The sequence below is a fragment of the Callithrix jacchus genome, chromosome 11, assembly GCF_049354715.1.
Source record: "Callithrix jacchus isolate 240 chromosome 11, calJac240_pri, whole genome shotgun sequence".
Taxonomy (NCBI): Eukaryota; Metazoa; Chordata; class Mammalia; order Primates; family Cebidae; genus Callithrix; species Callithrix jacchus.
In genome coordinates this window covers 81,203,879-81,221,813 of record NC_133512.1, presented here as the reverse complement: position 1 = coordinate 81,221,813, position 17,935 = coordinate 81,203,879, and the positions used below count along the sequence as shown (strand labels likewise).

Here is a 17,935-nt window from a genome sequence, read left to right as displayed (position 1 = left end):
GTAGTGATGCAAAGCACTGGAGATGCCAGAGTGCTGGAGAAATATTTTGGGGAATCCAGGCTGGCAGGTGGTTATTGACCAGGAGACCTGGCTACGGGTAATATCTGAATACTGGTCAAACAGTCTTTGTGCCAATCTTTGTGAGGACTATGGGGGGTGCCGTAGTCATGGCCTGAATATTTGGAAAAATGAGACTCACCAAAGCAAGGTAACATCTACAAGGCAGAATATGGGGGTTTGGGGTGGTAGCAAGTTGTGGTGCTTTGAAAGCAAATGACCAAAGTTGAAGCTTCAGTGCTCTGTACTAGAGCTCTTGGGATTCAGAATGGCTTCAATTAAGTGAAAAAAAAACCAACACTGGGGCAATGGGTCCCAGATCAACTGAAAGCAAGGGAGGCTTAAGGGGTGTGTTAGTTTGTTTTTGTTTTGTTTTGTTTTTGTTTTTACCACAAACGTAGTGGCTTGAAAGAAGCCATATTTAGTGTCTCACAGTTCTGAGGGTCAGGAGTCATGGCTAACTTAGTTGGGTCCTCTGTTCAGTGTCTCACAAGGCTATAATCAAAGTATCAGCTGTGTTGTTATCTGGAGGCTTGGCCAGGGAAGAATCCATCTGCAAGTGCATTTCAGTTGTTGGCGGAATTCATTTCTTTGGGGCTGTGTAAGAGAAGGCCCTGGCTTCTTACAGGCTTTAGGTCTTTACCATGTGACGCTTTCTGTAGGCTGCTTGTAACATGGTTTTTTCTTCTTCAAGGCCCTCACACTCAGTCTGCTAAGATAGACTCATATAATGTAACATAATATAATCATGGGAGGGATATTCCTTCATCATTTTTAAAATTTTTTTGAACTGGAGTCTCTCTCTGTCACCCAGGCTGGAGTGCAGTGGTGTGATGTCGGCTCACTGCAACCTTCATGTCATTAGCATGTACTTAAAAAATAAGGATTCAAAATATTTCTTAAAGCATCTCAGATGGACACAAGGCCATAGACTATCAAGGCATGTGTTGATGTCTTTCTGTACATTGATATTTATGAAAACTTTAGAAAGACTTGCAAATGATGACTCAAATGATGTGGTTAAAAAGATGAGAAGGTGAATACTGGACACAAAGTGTGTATTGGTTGGGGCTAAATGTAACTGCATATAAAGAAATCCATTTGGCTTTCTCCCACTCTTAAGAGGCCCAGAGTTCCTCCTGTCTTCCATCCCTGCCATCCTTAGAGCATGAACTTTTAGTCCTAAAGGCTTCTAATGTTTATATGCCAGTTTCTATGGCTGCTGCTGAGCTCTAGCCATCACTTCTGAATTCTAGAAAGAATGAAAGAGAAGGCAGTGGTGGGTAGGGGAGAGGATGTTCTCTCATCGCTCCCCTCATCCATCCATCTGTCCTTTTACAATTCTGGTTGCTACTGGTTGAATTACAATGAAATAATAAGACTCACATATTCAGGAGCAACTACTTAAATATAATTAGTAAGGGATAATATTAAATTAAGTTGTGTAGTGAGATATCATTAATATCTGAATAAAGACTAAGCCTATTTATTCCAGTAGTTAACAGTTATACATGATCTATTTCTCTTTTCAGAGAACACATTATCTTTGTTAGGCACTTTTCAAACACTGTGTTTTCAGTGTATTTTACAATTACATGTTGGTTCTTTCTGCTAGTACACAGTCAGTGACTATGGTGGAGAGTTTGGGTAGAAACTCAGTCTGTGGCATCTTCCACTGTATTTAATTCCCAGGCCCTGCCACCTCACCATGGAATTTTAATGATAAATTCTTCAAATGGAAATTTCTAACCCCTTAAAATGTCAAAAGACAATTTTTTATAATGAATGATTTCACAGAGATTAGCATCTAGTGGCATGTATGTTTAACCATAGTATTTCAGCAATAAAATATTTAAGTCTCCCAAATTATTAAATAGGGATGCCTACGTGTGGGTATACATTACCCAAAGACAACATGCCATCTTTAGCCATTTCCTTCTAAATTATATGCACAAGTAATTCTAGCTTATTCTTTTGAGATAAGTTCTTAAGAATTCTTTCTTTTATTTCTTAGAGACATTGTATCACTCTGTTGCCACAGCTGGAGTGCAGTGGCATGATCACAAGCTCATTGCTGCCTTGAACTTTTGGGCTCCCAAATAGCTGGGACTACAGCAACTCAGCCTCCCAAATAGCTGGGACTATAGCACATACCACGATGGCCAGCCAAGTTTTTTGTAGAGTCAGGGTCTTATATTGTGTAGGCTGGTTTCAAACTCCTGGCTCAAGCAATCTTCCCACCTCAACCTCCCAAAGTGATGGGATAACAAGCATGATCCACCATGACCAGCCAAGAATTCTTTTGTGGTCAGTGTTAGTTAAAATTCCAAACCACGCGTAACTCTTTAAACCAACAAAATAATTTGTTGTGATTCTATTGGAGATTTCTTCAACTACTCAGTGAGGTAAATACAGCATTCTCTTAAGGGTATAAACATTTACGTGAAAAGTTAGTATTTTTTAGATCCTTCTGTATTTGTGTTCAGGTCAGCACTGCTGTGGTAATCCATGTGCCTCAGCTATGATTACTCAATTAACTCTGAATCCATCTATTTCTGCTTTTGTACCCAGCATGCTTCCATTTTAGTCATAAAGATAGCATGAGATAGTGTCAAATGTTTAGCTGAAATCAAGATATACCATGTCTAAAACACTTCCCTGATTGTGAGGCTAGGTACCTCATCACAAAGGAATTGAGGTTAACTTGGCATAACTAGTTGGCAGCAAACTCAGGTTTACTTCTGGTTGATTTCTCTTCATTTCCCTAAATGCTCACAGACCATCTGCATAACAAACTTGAATCAAATTTCAACCGTCATACCTTTATGGATGTCTCCTACACTTCTCATCTCTTTCCTCAGGCTTTATTGCTGTTTATTGAAACCCCCACCTGGATCTTCCTGCAACATTTCAAACACAATACATGTCAAATGGAACTCACGTCTGGGTTACTTTTTTTTAAACTAGTGTCACAATTACTCATCCTGTCTCCCCCATCAAATTCTTAGAGTATTTTCTTTGTCTTCCACTTCCAACCAGCTTTCTGTTACTGGTTTTATCTGTCCCTTTTCCCCCATGCCACAGAAATGTCTCCATGCAAGGCCAGGCGGGATGGTTCACACCCATAATCCCAGCACTTTGGGAGTCCAAGATGGGTGGATCGCCGGAGGTCAAGAGTTTGCCACTAGCCTGGCCAATATGGTGAAACCCCTTCTCTACTAAAAATACAAAAATTAGCTGGATGTGGTGACAGGTGCCTGTAATCCCAACTACTCAGGAGGCTGAGTTAGGAGAACAGCTTGAACCTGGAAGGCAGAGATTGCAGTGCGCCGAGATTGCACCATTGCATTAGAGGCTGGGTAACAAAGTGAGACTGTCTCAAAAAAAAAAAGTCTAAATGCAGATATTTATTCCTTTTGCCTGGAATACTAGAGTCTACTTCTGGTAACTGCTCTCCCTGCCCGTAGTCCATTTTTCTTCATAGACTGCCAGAATAACTTTCCCAAAGCAAAGCTCATGTCACAAAGCTCATGTCACTCACTACTTGGAAACCTCCATTGTTCCCCATTAGCTGATGAATACACTCCAGACTTGTTAGCCTAGCATTCAGGCACCAGTCTGGACAGAGTCCTCCTTGCCAGCCTTACTGCTAATGGAACCCCTTCATGCACCTGGCATGCCCTGCATCTTCGTGCGCTTTTCCCTCTTTTCCTCCACCCCTCTCTGCAATCACTCAGTAAGGGACAGTGCAAATATTTGAGGAGCTTTTGCTGTTTCCACTTTTGAAACGTGGTATCTCTTTCTTCAGAATGATCCTGACATGTACATTTACCTCTATCATGGAAAAAGGCCTTCCTCTGAAGGCCTTATTAGAATTCCTCTGAAGGCCTTATCAGAGCCGTATTAGAGTGTTCCTCAGAGTTCCTCTGAAGGCCTTATCAGAGCCGTATTAGAGTGTTCCTCAGAGTTCCTCTGAAGGCCTTATCAGAGCCGTATTAGAGTGTTCCTCAGAGTTCCTCTGAAGGCCTTATCAGAGCCGTATTAGTGTTAGCTTTTGGAGACAAAGACTTCAGTTTATTAACCTCTGCAGTTCCCACATCATATGTCATCTGTGGACTCTGTCATTCGTCTTTTCTCTGCTTCCTTAATTGAAGACTATCATTCTTAATGGTCTGTCTGACTAGGCTGTCTGTGTCTTCCTTTCACAATTTTGTTGCTTTGGTGTCTCTCTACACTGTTAGCCTCAGGAAGCACACTACACCATGCTGCTGCCCTCAGGTTTGGGCTGTTCTAGAAGCATATCCCTTTCTATCATGGAGTGCTGCTCCCTCCTCTATGCTCCTTTTTTCTGCCCTCCTGCTTCTGTCTTTTTAAAAATTTAATTAATTTTTCTAGCCTTTGAGACTATCTTTATTATTTTCATTATTGAGGGGAAATTCAAATAACATAAAATTATCCACTTGAAGTGAACATTTCTGACTGGGTGCAGTGGCTCATGCCTATAATCCCAGCATTTTGGGAGGCTGAGGTGGGAGGATTGCTTGAGCTCATGAGTCTGAGACTAGCCTGGGAAACATGGCAAGACCCTGTCTCTACAAAAAGTTTAAAAATTAGCTAGATATGGTGGCATGTCCTTATGATCCCAGACACTTGGGAGGCTAAGGCGGAGAAACAACTAGAGCCCAGAAGGTTGAGATTGCAGTGAGCCACGATTGTGCCACTGTACTACAGCCTGGGCAACAGAGCAAGACCCTGTCTCATAAACAAACAAACAAGTAAATAAAAAGTGGACAATTCTGCATCATCGAACCTGTTTATGATGTGGTGAAACCACTATCTGTATCTACTTCCAAAATGTTTTCATTACCCCAAAGGAAACCTCTTATCTGTTAGGAAATTACTCCTCATCCCCCTATTCCTACAGCCCCTGGCAACGACCAATGTATATTCTCTCTCTGTGGATTTACCTATTATGGATATTTCATATATATGAAATCATACAATATATATGACCTTTTGTGCCCAGTTTCTATCCATGTTCATGTATCAGTATTTCATTCCTCTTTATAGAGGAATAATATTCTTTTGCATATATGTGTGTGTATATATATATATATCACATTTTGTTTATCCATCCCTCCACTGGGTTTTAACCATTATAAACAGTGCTACTATGAACATGCAGGTTCAAGTATTTTTTGAGTCTCTGTTTTCAATGCTTCTTGATATATGGGTAGGAGTGAAATTGCTCAATCATATGTAAATTCTATGTTTAACTTTTAGAGGAACCACCAAATTTTCTCTCTCTCACTCTCCTTCTCTCTCTCTCTCATCCTCGCTTTTTCACTGTGCCTCAGTCAATTGCATGTTCAGACCTGAGTTTCTTCTCAGAAAACCTTAATAATTGCCAAGAAATGAGATTTACTCCTTTGTGCCAGAATGTAGACTCTGTCTCAAAGGCAATTAAGGACTTAAATATTAATTTTTCTTTCTTTAATTTTCCCTTGAGACTTACCGGACACTATTAGAGTTCTTTTTCTATATCATGTATATTGTTGTTGTTTTTTTCTTTTGTATCTGATTTCATCCGGATTTACAACATCTTTATCCAGCAGGCACAGGTGCCAAACACTTTCTTCCTCATCTTCTTAAGATTGTGCTCTATCCCTGCCAGGAGCCAGTTGCTCTAAGATTATAAGTCACCACCTGGAAAAACAAATTCTGCTCTGTTCTTTTTTAGCCAACTGTTCCCTTGTGTGTGATTTTTCTTTTCTTTTTTCAAAGGCAAAAACTATAAGTGGAAAATGAGAGAAAAACACTGAATGCTTATGTATCCCAGAGTTTCACAAGTCTGTTTCACAAGGAGATTGCTTTATTTTTATATGACTTTGTCATTTTTCCAGGTTATCAGAAATGGTAGTATCTGCAATCATCTTGTATTTGGGATACTCATTCCAGTTGGGAAATGTAGCACCTAATTAGGATGAAGATCCCTTCTGTACCCTAAGAAGGGAAGCATCCATCACCACCACATGGCCTCCCACTCGTGAGGGTCTCTATAGCCTCCCTTGCATCGTTGCTACCAATGATACTCCAGAAAGACTAGCTTGATCTTCTATTACCAAAACAAAACAAAACAAAAAACTGATTTTAGTGCAAGAGTTCTAGGTGCTTTGTCATTTTTTCCTTCTTTCTCTTTGTGTGGAGTTTTTCCCTACATCCAACTCATGACAGTGGTTTGGTTTGCCCCATACTCTGAAGACATTTTATCTTCTGATCTCTCTGGATTTTTTTTTCCTGTTCCCTCTAGGAAAGCTTCATCCTCTCTAATAATCCAGAAGGAGGAGAGGCCTTCCTTAAGCACTTCCACTTTCTTATTCAGGAAGTGTTTGTTGAGCCTTTACAGGTGCAAGACAATCCTCTAGGCACTCAGGATACAGCAGTTAATGAAGTGAAGTCCTGTTCTCATAGTTTCATAGCCTAGTGACTAAATACAGATAGAGAACAAATCAGTAAGTCTATAGTGTGTAATGTCTCAACGGGCAAAAATGCTGTGAAGACTAGATGGCGCTATTTTAAATAATAGAGAACATAGAAGGCTTTTCTGTTGTGACATTTGAAACCAATTAGGGGGCTAATGAAGTAGTCCTGGTATAAGATGATGGTGTCTCAGACAAGAGGGGTTGAGACAGATGTGATTTTCCTATGTTGTGTTCTCTTATAACAGGGAGATCACTCAGCATGAGGGTACACAAAACCCCTGCCCTTCTTAAGAAGTAGACAATTTAAAATATATTCTATGACTCAAATAAGATGTACTTGATTTTCATTCTTTGTCTCAAATGGAACTTCAGTTCCTTGTTAGAGGATTTGTATTTTGCTTTTATACACTTAACCAGTTACTCTCAAACTTGAATATGGAGATGCATCACCAGGAAGAATTGTTTAAAATGAAGATTGAAAGGAGCACCCTGGGAGATTCACGTGCAGATGGCTTGGACTGCGTTTTGACAAACACTGCACTTAACCCTCTACCTAAGCCACGCTGATTCCTCTGTACCACATTGCTAAACTGTTAAGATTTTTCGCAACTAGTAAAGTGATTACTAGTGCACTATAGCAGTCACATTGGGCCTACCAGTATCTAACAGAATATCCTGCCTTTCATGAAAATAAACAATATTTTGATTTCCTGCTGCTAGCAGTTTTCACACTGGTTCAGACTGTTCTGAGTTGTAATTCCTCCTAGAAAGAGCTATTTTTCCCCCCAGTTATAATCTATACTAAAAATAAATAAATAACAAATCATGAATAATTAGTAAAGTTTGAAACATTTTCTTTAACAAAAGATGATTTTCAATGAAATCAAATGCAATTGTTAGAGTTAACAATCTGTAGATGTGAATCTGAGGTACTATATTTAGTAAAGCCCATTTTTAACAACCAAAGTTTTTTTTTCATTTTCAATAGCTTTAGGGGTACAAGTGGCTTTTGATTACATGAATGAATTATTAGTTGTGAAGTCTTGAGATTTTAGTTGTTCTGTCACTCAAGTAGTGTATATTGTACCTAACATGTAATTTTTTATCCCTCACCCGCCTTCCACTTTTTCCCCTTCCCGAGTTTTCAGTGTCCATTATACTACTCTATATGCCTCTGCATACCCACAGCTTAGCTCCCACTTATGAGTGAGAATGCACAGTATTTGATTTTCCATTCCTGAGTTATTCACTTTGAACAATGGCCTTCAGATCCATCCAAGTTGCTTCAAAAGACATTATTTTTTATGGCTGAGTAGTATTCCATGGGGTGTGTATGTGTGTGTGTGGGTGTGTACACACCACATTTTTTTAATCCACTCAGTGTTGGATGGGCACATAGGTTGGTTCCTTATCTTTGCAATTGTGATAAACATTTCCATGCAGATGTCTTTTTAAGATGATGACTTCTTTTTCTTCAGGAAGATGCTCAGTAATGGGACTGCTGGTTTGAACGGTAAATCTACTTTTAGTTTTTTGAGAAATCTTCCTACAGCTTTCCATAGAGGTTGTACTAAATTACATTCCCACTATCAGTGTATAAGCATTCTCTTTTACCATATGTATGCCAACATTTATTATATTTTGACTTTTTAATAATGGTCGTTTAGGCTGGGGTGTGGTGGTATCTCATTGTGGTTTTAATTTTTATTTCCCTGATGATTAGTGATGAGCATTTTTTTATGTTTGTCAGCCATTTTAGATCTTTTTTTGAGATATATCTGTCCAGGCCATTTGCCCACTTTTTGGATAGGATTATTTATTTTTTCTTGTTAAATTTGTTAGAGTTTTTGTAGATTCTAGATATTAGTCCTTTATCAGATGCATAGTTTGCAAATATTTTCTCTTATTCTGTGAGTTATCTGTTTAATGATTATTTCTTTTCTGTGCAGAAGCTGTTTAGTTTAATTAAGTCTCATTTATTTATCTCCTTTTAGTGTCTTAGTCATAAATTCTTTGCCTAGGTCAATGTCCAGAGAACTTTCCTGGGTTTTCTTCTAGAACTTTTATTGCTTTAGGTCTTTAGATTTAAGTCTTAGTCCATTTTGAGTTGATTTTCATATTTAGTAAGAGAGAGGGATCCAGTTTCATTCTTCTACAGGTGGCTGTCCAGTTTTCTTAGCACCACTTATGGCATAGGGTGTCCTTTCCCCAATTTGTGTTTTTATGCTTTGTCAAGGACCAGTTTGTTATGTGTATTTGGCTTTATTTCTGGATTCTCTATTCTGATCCATTGTTCTATGTATCTACTTTTATAGGTGTACCTACTATAAGGTTACTATAACCTTGTAGTATAATTTGAAGTAAGGTAATGTGATGCCTACAGATTTTTTCTTTTTTAGGATTGTTTTGGCTATTTGGCCTCTTTTTTTGGTTCCATATTAATTTTAGGATTGTTTTTTCTAATTCTGTGAAAAATGTTGATATTTTGATACAAATTGTATTCAACCTGTTATTTCTTTGGGCAGTATGGTCACTTTTACCATATTGATTCTTCTAATTGTGAGCATGAAATATGTTTCCATTTGTTTGTGATTTCTTTTAGCAGCGTTATGTAGTTATCCTTGTAGAGATCCTTTACCTCCTTGGTAAAGTATATTCCTATATTTTTAAAATCTGTTTATTGGTTTGTTTTTGCAGCTAGCATAAAAGGGATTGAGTTCTTCATTTGAGTCTCAGCTGGGTCATTGTTGATATATAGCAGTGATACCTATTTGTGTACATTGATTTTATAACCTGGGACTTTTATGATTTATTTATCAAATCTAGGAGTCTTTTGGATGAGTCTTTAGGGTTTTCTAGGCATATGATTATATCATCAGCAAATAGAGATAGTATGACTTCTCTCTTTTTCAATGTCTATGCCCTTTATTTCTTTCTCTTGCCTGATTGTTCTAGCTAGGACTTCCAATAACCAAGGTTTTTAAAAATGTTAATTGCAAGAAGACTATAACAACATTGAAGGAAACATCGAGGTTCCATCAGTATGACAGACTGAACTAAAGTGAAATTTCCTCCTTCCACGAACTCTTAAAACTGCTGAACAAAATATAAAGATGAGCTTGAGTAACAAAAAGCTCATGTGGAGGAAACAAATAGAAGACATGAGGTTAGGAAGATGAGCTCAAAATGTGAAGCTGTCATAGTGTGGGAGATTCGCAGACTGGATACAGGTCCCAGCATCACAGGACAGGAGTTGTGGTATTGTCTGAGCTGGGAGGTGAGTGGGTGCTAGGACAGAAGCCTGGCTGGACTCTGAAAGTCCTGACCCCTCAGTGAAAGACTAACCAGAAAACTTTACCCAGGGTACAAGGAAACTTTATCTTAGGAACAAAAAATCCTATTTTTTTTTTGTCTCAGGACTTTGAAAGACAATAATACAAAAGGCTCCCATGAAGAAAGATATATAGTATGAATTTTCACTACGTGCATGGTGCTCGAAGTTCAAAACCAAGAAATTAGAGCACAAACTGGTCTAGAGCACAAATAAACTCCTGTTACCTGGCAAAAATAGGTAAAAATCTGCTGTGTTGAAATACTTCCACAACCTCTCTCTTGAGGTATATACAGATAAAACAATCCTCCGAAGAACAGTTTGCAATAAAACACTGCAAACCAAATGATGAAAATATCGATCATAAAACAGGGGCAGCAGATAAGACAAGCATAATGATTAATTAGGATACAAAACACTTGAGATGCGAGGATGATCTCAAAAATACTAATTTAAAAAGTGCATTTACAATTATTAAAGAGAAGGTATACACCCTACAGTAAAAAGAGGTAACTATGAAAATAAAAGTAGATTTGAAAAAGAGCAAAGCTGACCTTTAGAAATGAAAAATATAGTAGTTAGAAATTAATACTCAATGGACAGTTTAAACAGGCAAGTTTATTTGTTTATGAATAAAGTATTTGTTGAGTGCCTACCATGGATAATATGTTATGTGGGGTACTTGAAAAAACAGAAAGATGAATTAGACATGGGTTCTGCCTTTGAGGACCGTATAGACATCTCAGGAAGACAGCACATATAAATAACTGTAAATAAGCTGATGAGAGAGACATAGATAGACTCAGGGGTAGAAAAGAGTCACTTTTTAAAAGCTTTATAAAAGGCTTTATGGAAAATGTTTCTGGATGTTGAGGGATGGGTGAATGAGGCTGTGGAGTTGTGATGAAGTATACTTACAGGAATAGCGAGAATAATATCATGAATACAGAGTAACCACGCTGGTTACACTGTGACCATTTCAGTTTGTTTATATTTTAGCAAAGAATTTCTCAAGATTTGATGGGCACCGAATTCACCCTGAAGAACTTGTGTGGAGCTTGTTCAGGGTACATGGTAGAGAAGTCTCAAGAGAGAATGAAAAAGTGGATAGGTGGGCATAATATTGTGCTGGTTCCTGAATGCCAGCTTGTGCACATTTTTTCTTTATATTAGTAGAAAGTGAAGAATAATTGAAGTATGTTAATTGTGGGAATGATCTGACTGAAGCCAAATGTTAGAAAATTAATCTGGTACCGGTGTGTATAGCAGTTGGAGAAAAACAAGGTTGGAATTGGAGAGTTTTGTTTTGAGGTTACTGTGTTCATTCAGGGAAGAGGAAATCAGAACCTATCTCTTGATGAAGGCACTGAGAATGGAAGGAGCAGATGGATTCAAGCAGGAAAAAGTCTGTAAACTAATTATAAATGAGGGTGGTCAAGCAAAGACAGAAGTCTAATTATGACTCCAAGGTTATAGGTTAAGCAGGCAATAGGGAGATCCCAAAATCGAGACGCCAGGGCAGGATACTCAATTGAGGCAACTGAATATGAACTGGTGTGATACCTGCATTTTGTTTGTCTAATGAGGGGGATACCCTATTGGGATTGTCCAGCTGGCCACTGATTAGAGAATCCGGACTGGAGATCAGGAGAAAGGCTAGGACTGGAAAAATGGATTTGAGGGTTATTGGGAGTGTGGTAGGTGTTGAAACTATGGTATGTGTGAATTCGCCAAGGGAAAGAATATAAACAGAGCAAAAAAAAAAAAAATAGAGAAGATAAAACCTCAAGAACTAGGTACATTCAGGAAACGGGGATAATTATAAATCAGCAAAATTGTATGATGTGCTCAGAGTGCTAGGAAGGTAGGTGGGGAAACTACTTATGATTTGCAGAGAAGACTTTTTAGCAGAAAGTGATCAGCAGGGTTAAAGATTGCAGAGGGAGATGGAGAGTAAAGACAAGCCACTGTGGGTGTTGGTGACTTTTAAGAATGCTGTTCTGTCACACAGTGAAAACAGAAGCCAGCAGGGCTTAAGGAATGAGTCAGTGATCAGAAACTGGCACCATTTATAAGGCAGTGTTACTTTGCTAGGAAAATTCATACTTCCAATAGACCTTTTAACTGCTGTTGAAGAGCTGGGAGAAAACCAAGAAAATATTGCTCATTTAACTAAAAGCAATTTATTTGTGATCTGTCACACATGTAATTTAAAGCAACAATGGAAGTCTTCCATTCTTCTTTTGTTCATTACTGCACATGCCTCTACCAGAGGCAAAGGTCTCATAGGGATGTTACCTTAATCCAAAGGATTTTATTTTTATTGAGTTCATCTTAGTACATAGAAAAGCTCCTTTAAAGCATAGCTTTGTATCAAAAAAAAAAAAAAAAAAGAAAAGAAACATAACAGCAACCACATTTTATTGCTGTTATAGATAGATTTTCTAAGATGAAAATTGGTTTGGACAAAATTTTGCAATCATTTTACACTTACGATAAACCATTATTAACTAGTATCACCATCTAATGAAATACATTTTTTTCAAGGGTGTAACTCCTAATTCAGCACCATTGATGATAACAATAGGATATGATATGATGATGCTATTTTCATACCTTATTTCTTTTTATTATTGCTGTGTGGTACATCAGGCTTACTCTGTACCTGACTTTCTATGGGGCTGCCACAGCAGTTTGTATGCAGCAGAGCACTGGGCTAGGGCTTTGCAAATTATACCGTTTAATTCTTGTGGCAGTCTTGCAGAGCTGATATTGTTATTCCCATTGGACAATGAAAAAAGGAAGAATGAAAGAAGTGAAGTTACTTACCAAAGATGATGCAGCTATTAATTTTCTAGATCCTAACCTGGTTTTCTGAGGCCAGAGCCTGCACTCTCTGTGCTTTATGACTGATGCTCAATCCACTCCTCTTTATTGAACTGCCTGTATATTATGGTGCTCCAGGAGCATGGATGCTACACTGTTGATGTATCAGGATTTTTCTTTATGATTAGAGACGATGTCTTCTATTTGACTGATGGATTAGTTTGGGTTGAAACATTCCCCTCCCTAACCCAACCCTTAATGAAAATTTCTTTAAGATAATAAATTGTCTTTTCAGATTTAAGAAGATACAGAAAATGAAACACCGCATATTCTCACTCATAGGCGGGTGATGAAAAATGAGAACACATGGACACAGAAAGGGGAGTACTAAACACTGGGGTCTATTGGAGGGAAAAGGGGAGGGCCAGTGGGAGGGGGAGGTGGGGAGGGATGGCCTGGGGAGAAACGCCAAATGTGGGTGAAGGGGAGAAAGCAAACAGAACACACTGCCATGTGTGTACCTATGCAACTGTATTGCATGCTCTGCACATGTACCCCAAAATCTAAAATGCAATAAAAAAATAAGAAAAAAAAAAAAAAAAAGGAAAAGCCAACTGGAAAAAAGAATTAAAAATCACTCAAAGGAAAAGGAAAATTTGGAACTGTAGTTTTAAATGCCAGGCAGCAGTGGATACAGTAGGTTGAGTGTGGCCAGAAGATTTTGTGAAAAGACCATTCAAAGGCAGGACCAGTTCTACTTCTGTTGCTGCACTCACATCTTCTTCCATTCCACTTTGGTGGGGAAATGGATTGATGACAGTTTCTTAACCCTGGGAGAGGGCACAGAACATGCACGAGGGCAGGAATGCTAAATATGGTGAAACTTTCATCATCAGCCCAAAGCTCCCTTTCCCTTCACAAGGCAGTGAGCATTTCATCTACACAGGGGCTAACCCACCTCGCTCTCCAGACTGAACCCCTGACAATTTAACCTTTTCCCTAGGTCTATATAGCATGAGAGTTTTAACAGTCACCCTCATCTGTTTGTATGACCAAGATCAATCTAAATATTTCCCACAACAGAATTGTCTGATATATTAATAAATTAAGAAAGTTTACAAATTAGAGCCAGCACTGAACTATCTGAGTCAGTGGAGTGAAGTTATATATAATCCATAGCAGTGGGTAATCTCAAGATAATTTTTAACTTTGCTTAAAAATTAATTTTTCTCTATCATTATACTTTTCTTAGGCTACCATTAAAATGATCAACCTTTTCTCTGGCATATACATAACCAATGTACAAAAAAGAAATATGATTTATAGCTGTTCAGTCCACTTTAGGAAATAACAGCTTGGAATGTAAATTTTTTTGTAAATAAACTGCACTCAGACAGTCAGTCCATAGTTATCCATGAGGAATTTCTTCTGGTTCATGATAGCTCTACCAGTTTTATTTTACTGTTACTATGTTATTTTTGACATGGCTCATCTGTCACTTTATAAAGTTCAACTTTAAATAATCTGCTACTATTAACTTTCAGACAATAACTTTGCACATTCAAAATCAAAAGACTTTATGTTATTTACTCTTAGCAATTTCAGTATATGGGAATTAGAATACCCCAGCTGTGGCTTTGTGCCAGCAAGTTTATTGATTGAATGTTGAATGACCCTAAACAGGTTTCTCTGAATTAACTACTATAATCAAAGTACAAAAGCAAGATAACTATTATTTGTAGGAACTAAATCTAAAAAGAAATAATCACAGAGTCAATAGAAAACATACAAAGCGAGAATGACTCCATTAACTTAATTCTTCCTAATGTAACAACATGAGGTCTATATAGTCAGGAGCTAAATATTAATACTAGGACTGACAATGGACCAATATACTTTTAACATGACTACAGTAACATTAGATGGTTGGTCATTCAAACTATGCTTTATTAACAAGATGATTTCTCAAGAGGGCAGATTGAGTCTTTACAAAAAAAATAAAAGTAGCAAAAATCTGTATGATAGTTTACATTTCTTGTCTTTGCTTTAATTTGCTTAGTAGTTGACCTGATAAAAAGTGAATAGATAGATCATAGTATTTAAAGATTTATAATTATTTCTCAGAAATGGTACATATTAGCCAATTTTGTTAGCATTTTTGTTTCACATAAACAAAGTTTCTTTCTGACCAAAGTGGTATTAAAAGCTTGTGAAATTCATTTAAAATTTAGCTAAAAATTACATAAAGCATTACATTTACCCTTCTGAAAGCAAAATGTTTATAACGTAACAGAACATTTATTTCCATTAGAGAGATATTTTAATTAAGCTAGGAGAGGTTTTACATTATATATTTAATCTATATGAGTCATATGCACATAAACAGATGTATAACTGCACTACCTGATTTATAAAGATCCAGAACATATAAAGATCCAGATGAAACCTCTTAAAATTAGATTCAGTTTAAAAAATAGCTGGAGTTTTTTTTTTTTTTTTTTTTTTTTTTTTGAGACCGAGTTTCGCTGTTGTTACCCAGGCTGGAGTGCAATGGCGCGATCTCGGCTCACCGCAACCTCCGCCTCCTGGGTTCAGGCAATTCTCCTGCCTCAGCCTCCTGAGTAGCTGAGATTACAGGCATGCGCCACCATGCCCAGCTAATTTTTTGTATTTTTAGTATTTTTAGTAGAGATGGGGTTTCACCATGTTGACCAGGATGATCTCGATCTCTTGACCTCGTGATCCACCTGCCTCGGCCTCCCAAAGTGCTAGAATTACAGGCTTGAGCCACCGCGCCCGGCCCTGGAGTTTTAAAAGTGATGTTACAGGCATTTCCCCCACTCATCTTTAACTGCTCTATTCTGTTGTGCACTAACCTCAATGCCCCACTTTTTTTATTATTGTTCTTCACTTTTTATAAGCATGCTTCTCTACTTGTACATAAGTCTCATGAACCCTGGTTTAAGGGTGAATGTGTTACTCAAGTAAGTGTATTGATTCTTGCATATAGTCGATAGCTTTCTAGTATTGCCTCCAAAATGCTGTGTTCCCCAGGTGTCTGCCCTTAGCGCCCTTGCTTTCTTCTTCTTCCCTCTGTGAGCACTGTGTTCCCATGGGTACAACTGGGTAACACCCAAATCTCTAAGTTCTACTTCACACCCTTGCCTGAACTCATGCACAGAATTTTCAACTACATGCAAGATATCTTCTATGGCATTCAGAATAGGAATCTCAGATTCAGTAATAGAAAACTGAATCATCATTTCACAAATCTGTTCCTTATAAGTGATCCCACCACTGCTGATGGCATTACCATCGTTCCAGGCAGGTGAGAAACAATGGTCATCTTCCAACCTTGTTCTTTTCTCAGCTCCCATATCCAGTCAGTTGCTGAGTTGTGTTTAAGCTACATCCACATTTTCTCCAGCTTCATTGCTTCATTTAATCAATTGACAAACATTTTTTGAGCTTCTTTCTACTTTTATACCATGTATTTGGAATATGAGATAGTGCTTGTTTCAAGAAGCTCACACCTAATGAGAGAAAGAACTAAATAGACCATCACTGCCCAATATGATAATTATTAGTTAGAATTATTCACAAGCTTATTCACAAGCTGCTGAAACTGGGATGAGGACATGGAAGCCTTCCAGAAGCAAGTGGCATGTTTATACTGTCTGGAAAGATAAAGAGGAGTTGTCTAGGTAAAGAGCAAGAGAAAGCCTTCTGGGAGGCAGAAACAACATGTACAAATGTCCAGAGCTGTGAGAAATCAGAGTGTGCTGTGAGAGATCTGAGTGTTTTCAAGAAGGCATAAGAGTGATTCAGGCTAAAAGCAGAAAAATGAAATGAAACAGAACAGAGGAACATTTATGAAGGGCCTGGATATCTAACTAGGAAAGTTGGATTTCAATCTCAAAATATCTTTCTTTCTTCTTTTCCTATACATGATCGTATCTTTTGTCAGCAACATGGCAAAAAACTCCTGACTATTCTCTTGTGGGCCACTCTCTTGCCATTTTTTTTTCTTTAGATTGCGGTTCAGAGGTCATTTCCCCAATGAGAACCTGTCTATGTCCTTGATCCTTCAATGGCTTGAATTACTCACTAGACTACTCTCAGTTCCTACAAACTCTTCCCACTTCTGCCAAACACTCGTGTGGGTCAAGCTTATGACTACTGTCCTCCCTGTGAATTATAAGCCTTTTAAGACCTGATTCTGTGTCTCACACAGCTTGGTACATTTATGAAATAGAACACCTTACCATGTGCTTTGCATGTAGTAGGCCTTTGCATATCTGTTGTGTTGAGTAAAAAGAGTCTTACCACATTTCTTTATTTTTCACAGTGTTTTATGCACATTGAGGTAACCACGTTGCTGTAATAATCACTAGTTGTCTTGTTGCTCTCAGCAAGATATAGTCCAGTGGCTTATCATGTGCCCTGCTCCCAAAAATCAGAAAAATTCCAAAACAGAGTGGCATGGCTGTGTATAAACCTTCATGTACAATGTTTGTTTGCTTTTTTCTGCAGAAAATGAAAGACCTCACTTTTCCCTAGGGTAAAAGTAGGCATAGAAAGCGTGGATGCAAGGCTTTTGACAAACATTATAATTTCCAGGGCTCTACAGCTCATTTCTCTGAGATGTATAGTGAAAAGGGTTTCAAATGAAGAGCCAGTAATAGGTTTTGGAGTTCCATCTCTAGCTAACTGAGTGACTCCGGGTAGCATTTCTGGGCCCACATTTCCCACCTGTGGAATTGGGAATTAGACTTAATTTCTAATCTCCTTGTAAACATTATTCTTTCACCAGTATTTCCATAGCAGCCTACCAATCCAGCATCTCAATTTCCGACAATCCAAACCCATTCTGACTTTGTTTTCTTTCTTTTAATCCTTACTATTGTTGAAGAAAAGATGTCGTTAGAAGAGTACTGGATAGCTTTCAGAATGAATTACAATGAAAACTAGGCTTGGGAATTTGATGGCTAGCAACACAGCACACTCCCTGCAGGGCAGGGAGGATAGCATTGGTGTTTTTGCACACTTTCTGGCCCTCATGTCTCTGCCAGTAATCTCTGTTTCTGTGTCTTCGCATCACTCCCCCCATGTTCATGGTCCCAGATGTGAGTATCTGATTGGCTGGGCCCAGGTCAGGTGCTTCTGCCTAGCTGCTGGGAGTGGAGAAAAGGAGAATCTGGATCATTTTTCTGGAGGAGTAGGCAGTAGAAGAAGAGAT

At 38.2% G+C, this 17,935-nt stretch overlaps 1 protein-coding gene across 14 annotated transcripts in view; it reads left to right on the top strand.

The window, feature by feature from the left end:
• IMMP2L (inner mitochondrial membrane peptidase subunit 2) overlaps positions 1 to 17,935 on the top strand; it is a 935,160-nt gene that overhangs the window by 886,762 nt on the left and 30,463 nt on the right. The window contains exon 7 of one of the 14 annotated variants that reach the window (XM_078343198.1): positions 12,992 to 13,299. The exons of the other annotated variants lie outside the window; for them this stretch is intronic. Coding sequence (XP_078199324.1) covers positions 12,992 to 12,997 — 6 coding nt within the window. The 3' untranslated portion in view covers positions 12,998 to 13,299. Of the gene's footprint in view, positions 1 to 12,991; positions 13,300 to 17,935 lie in introns of those variants that run through there. 14 annotated transcript variants of the gene reach the window in all.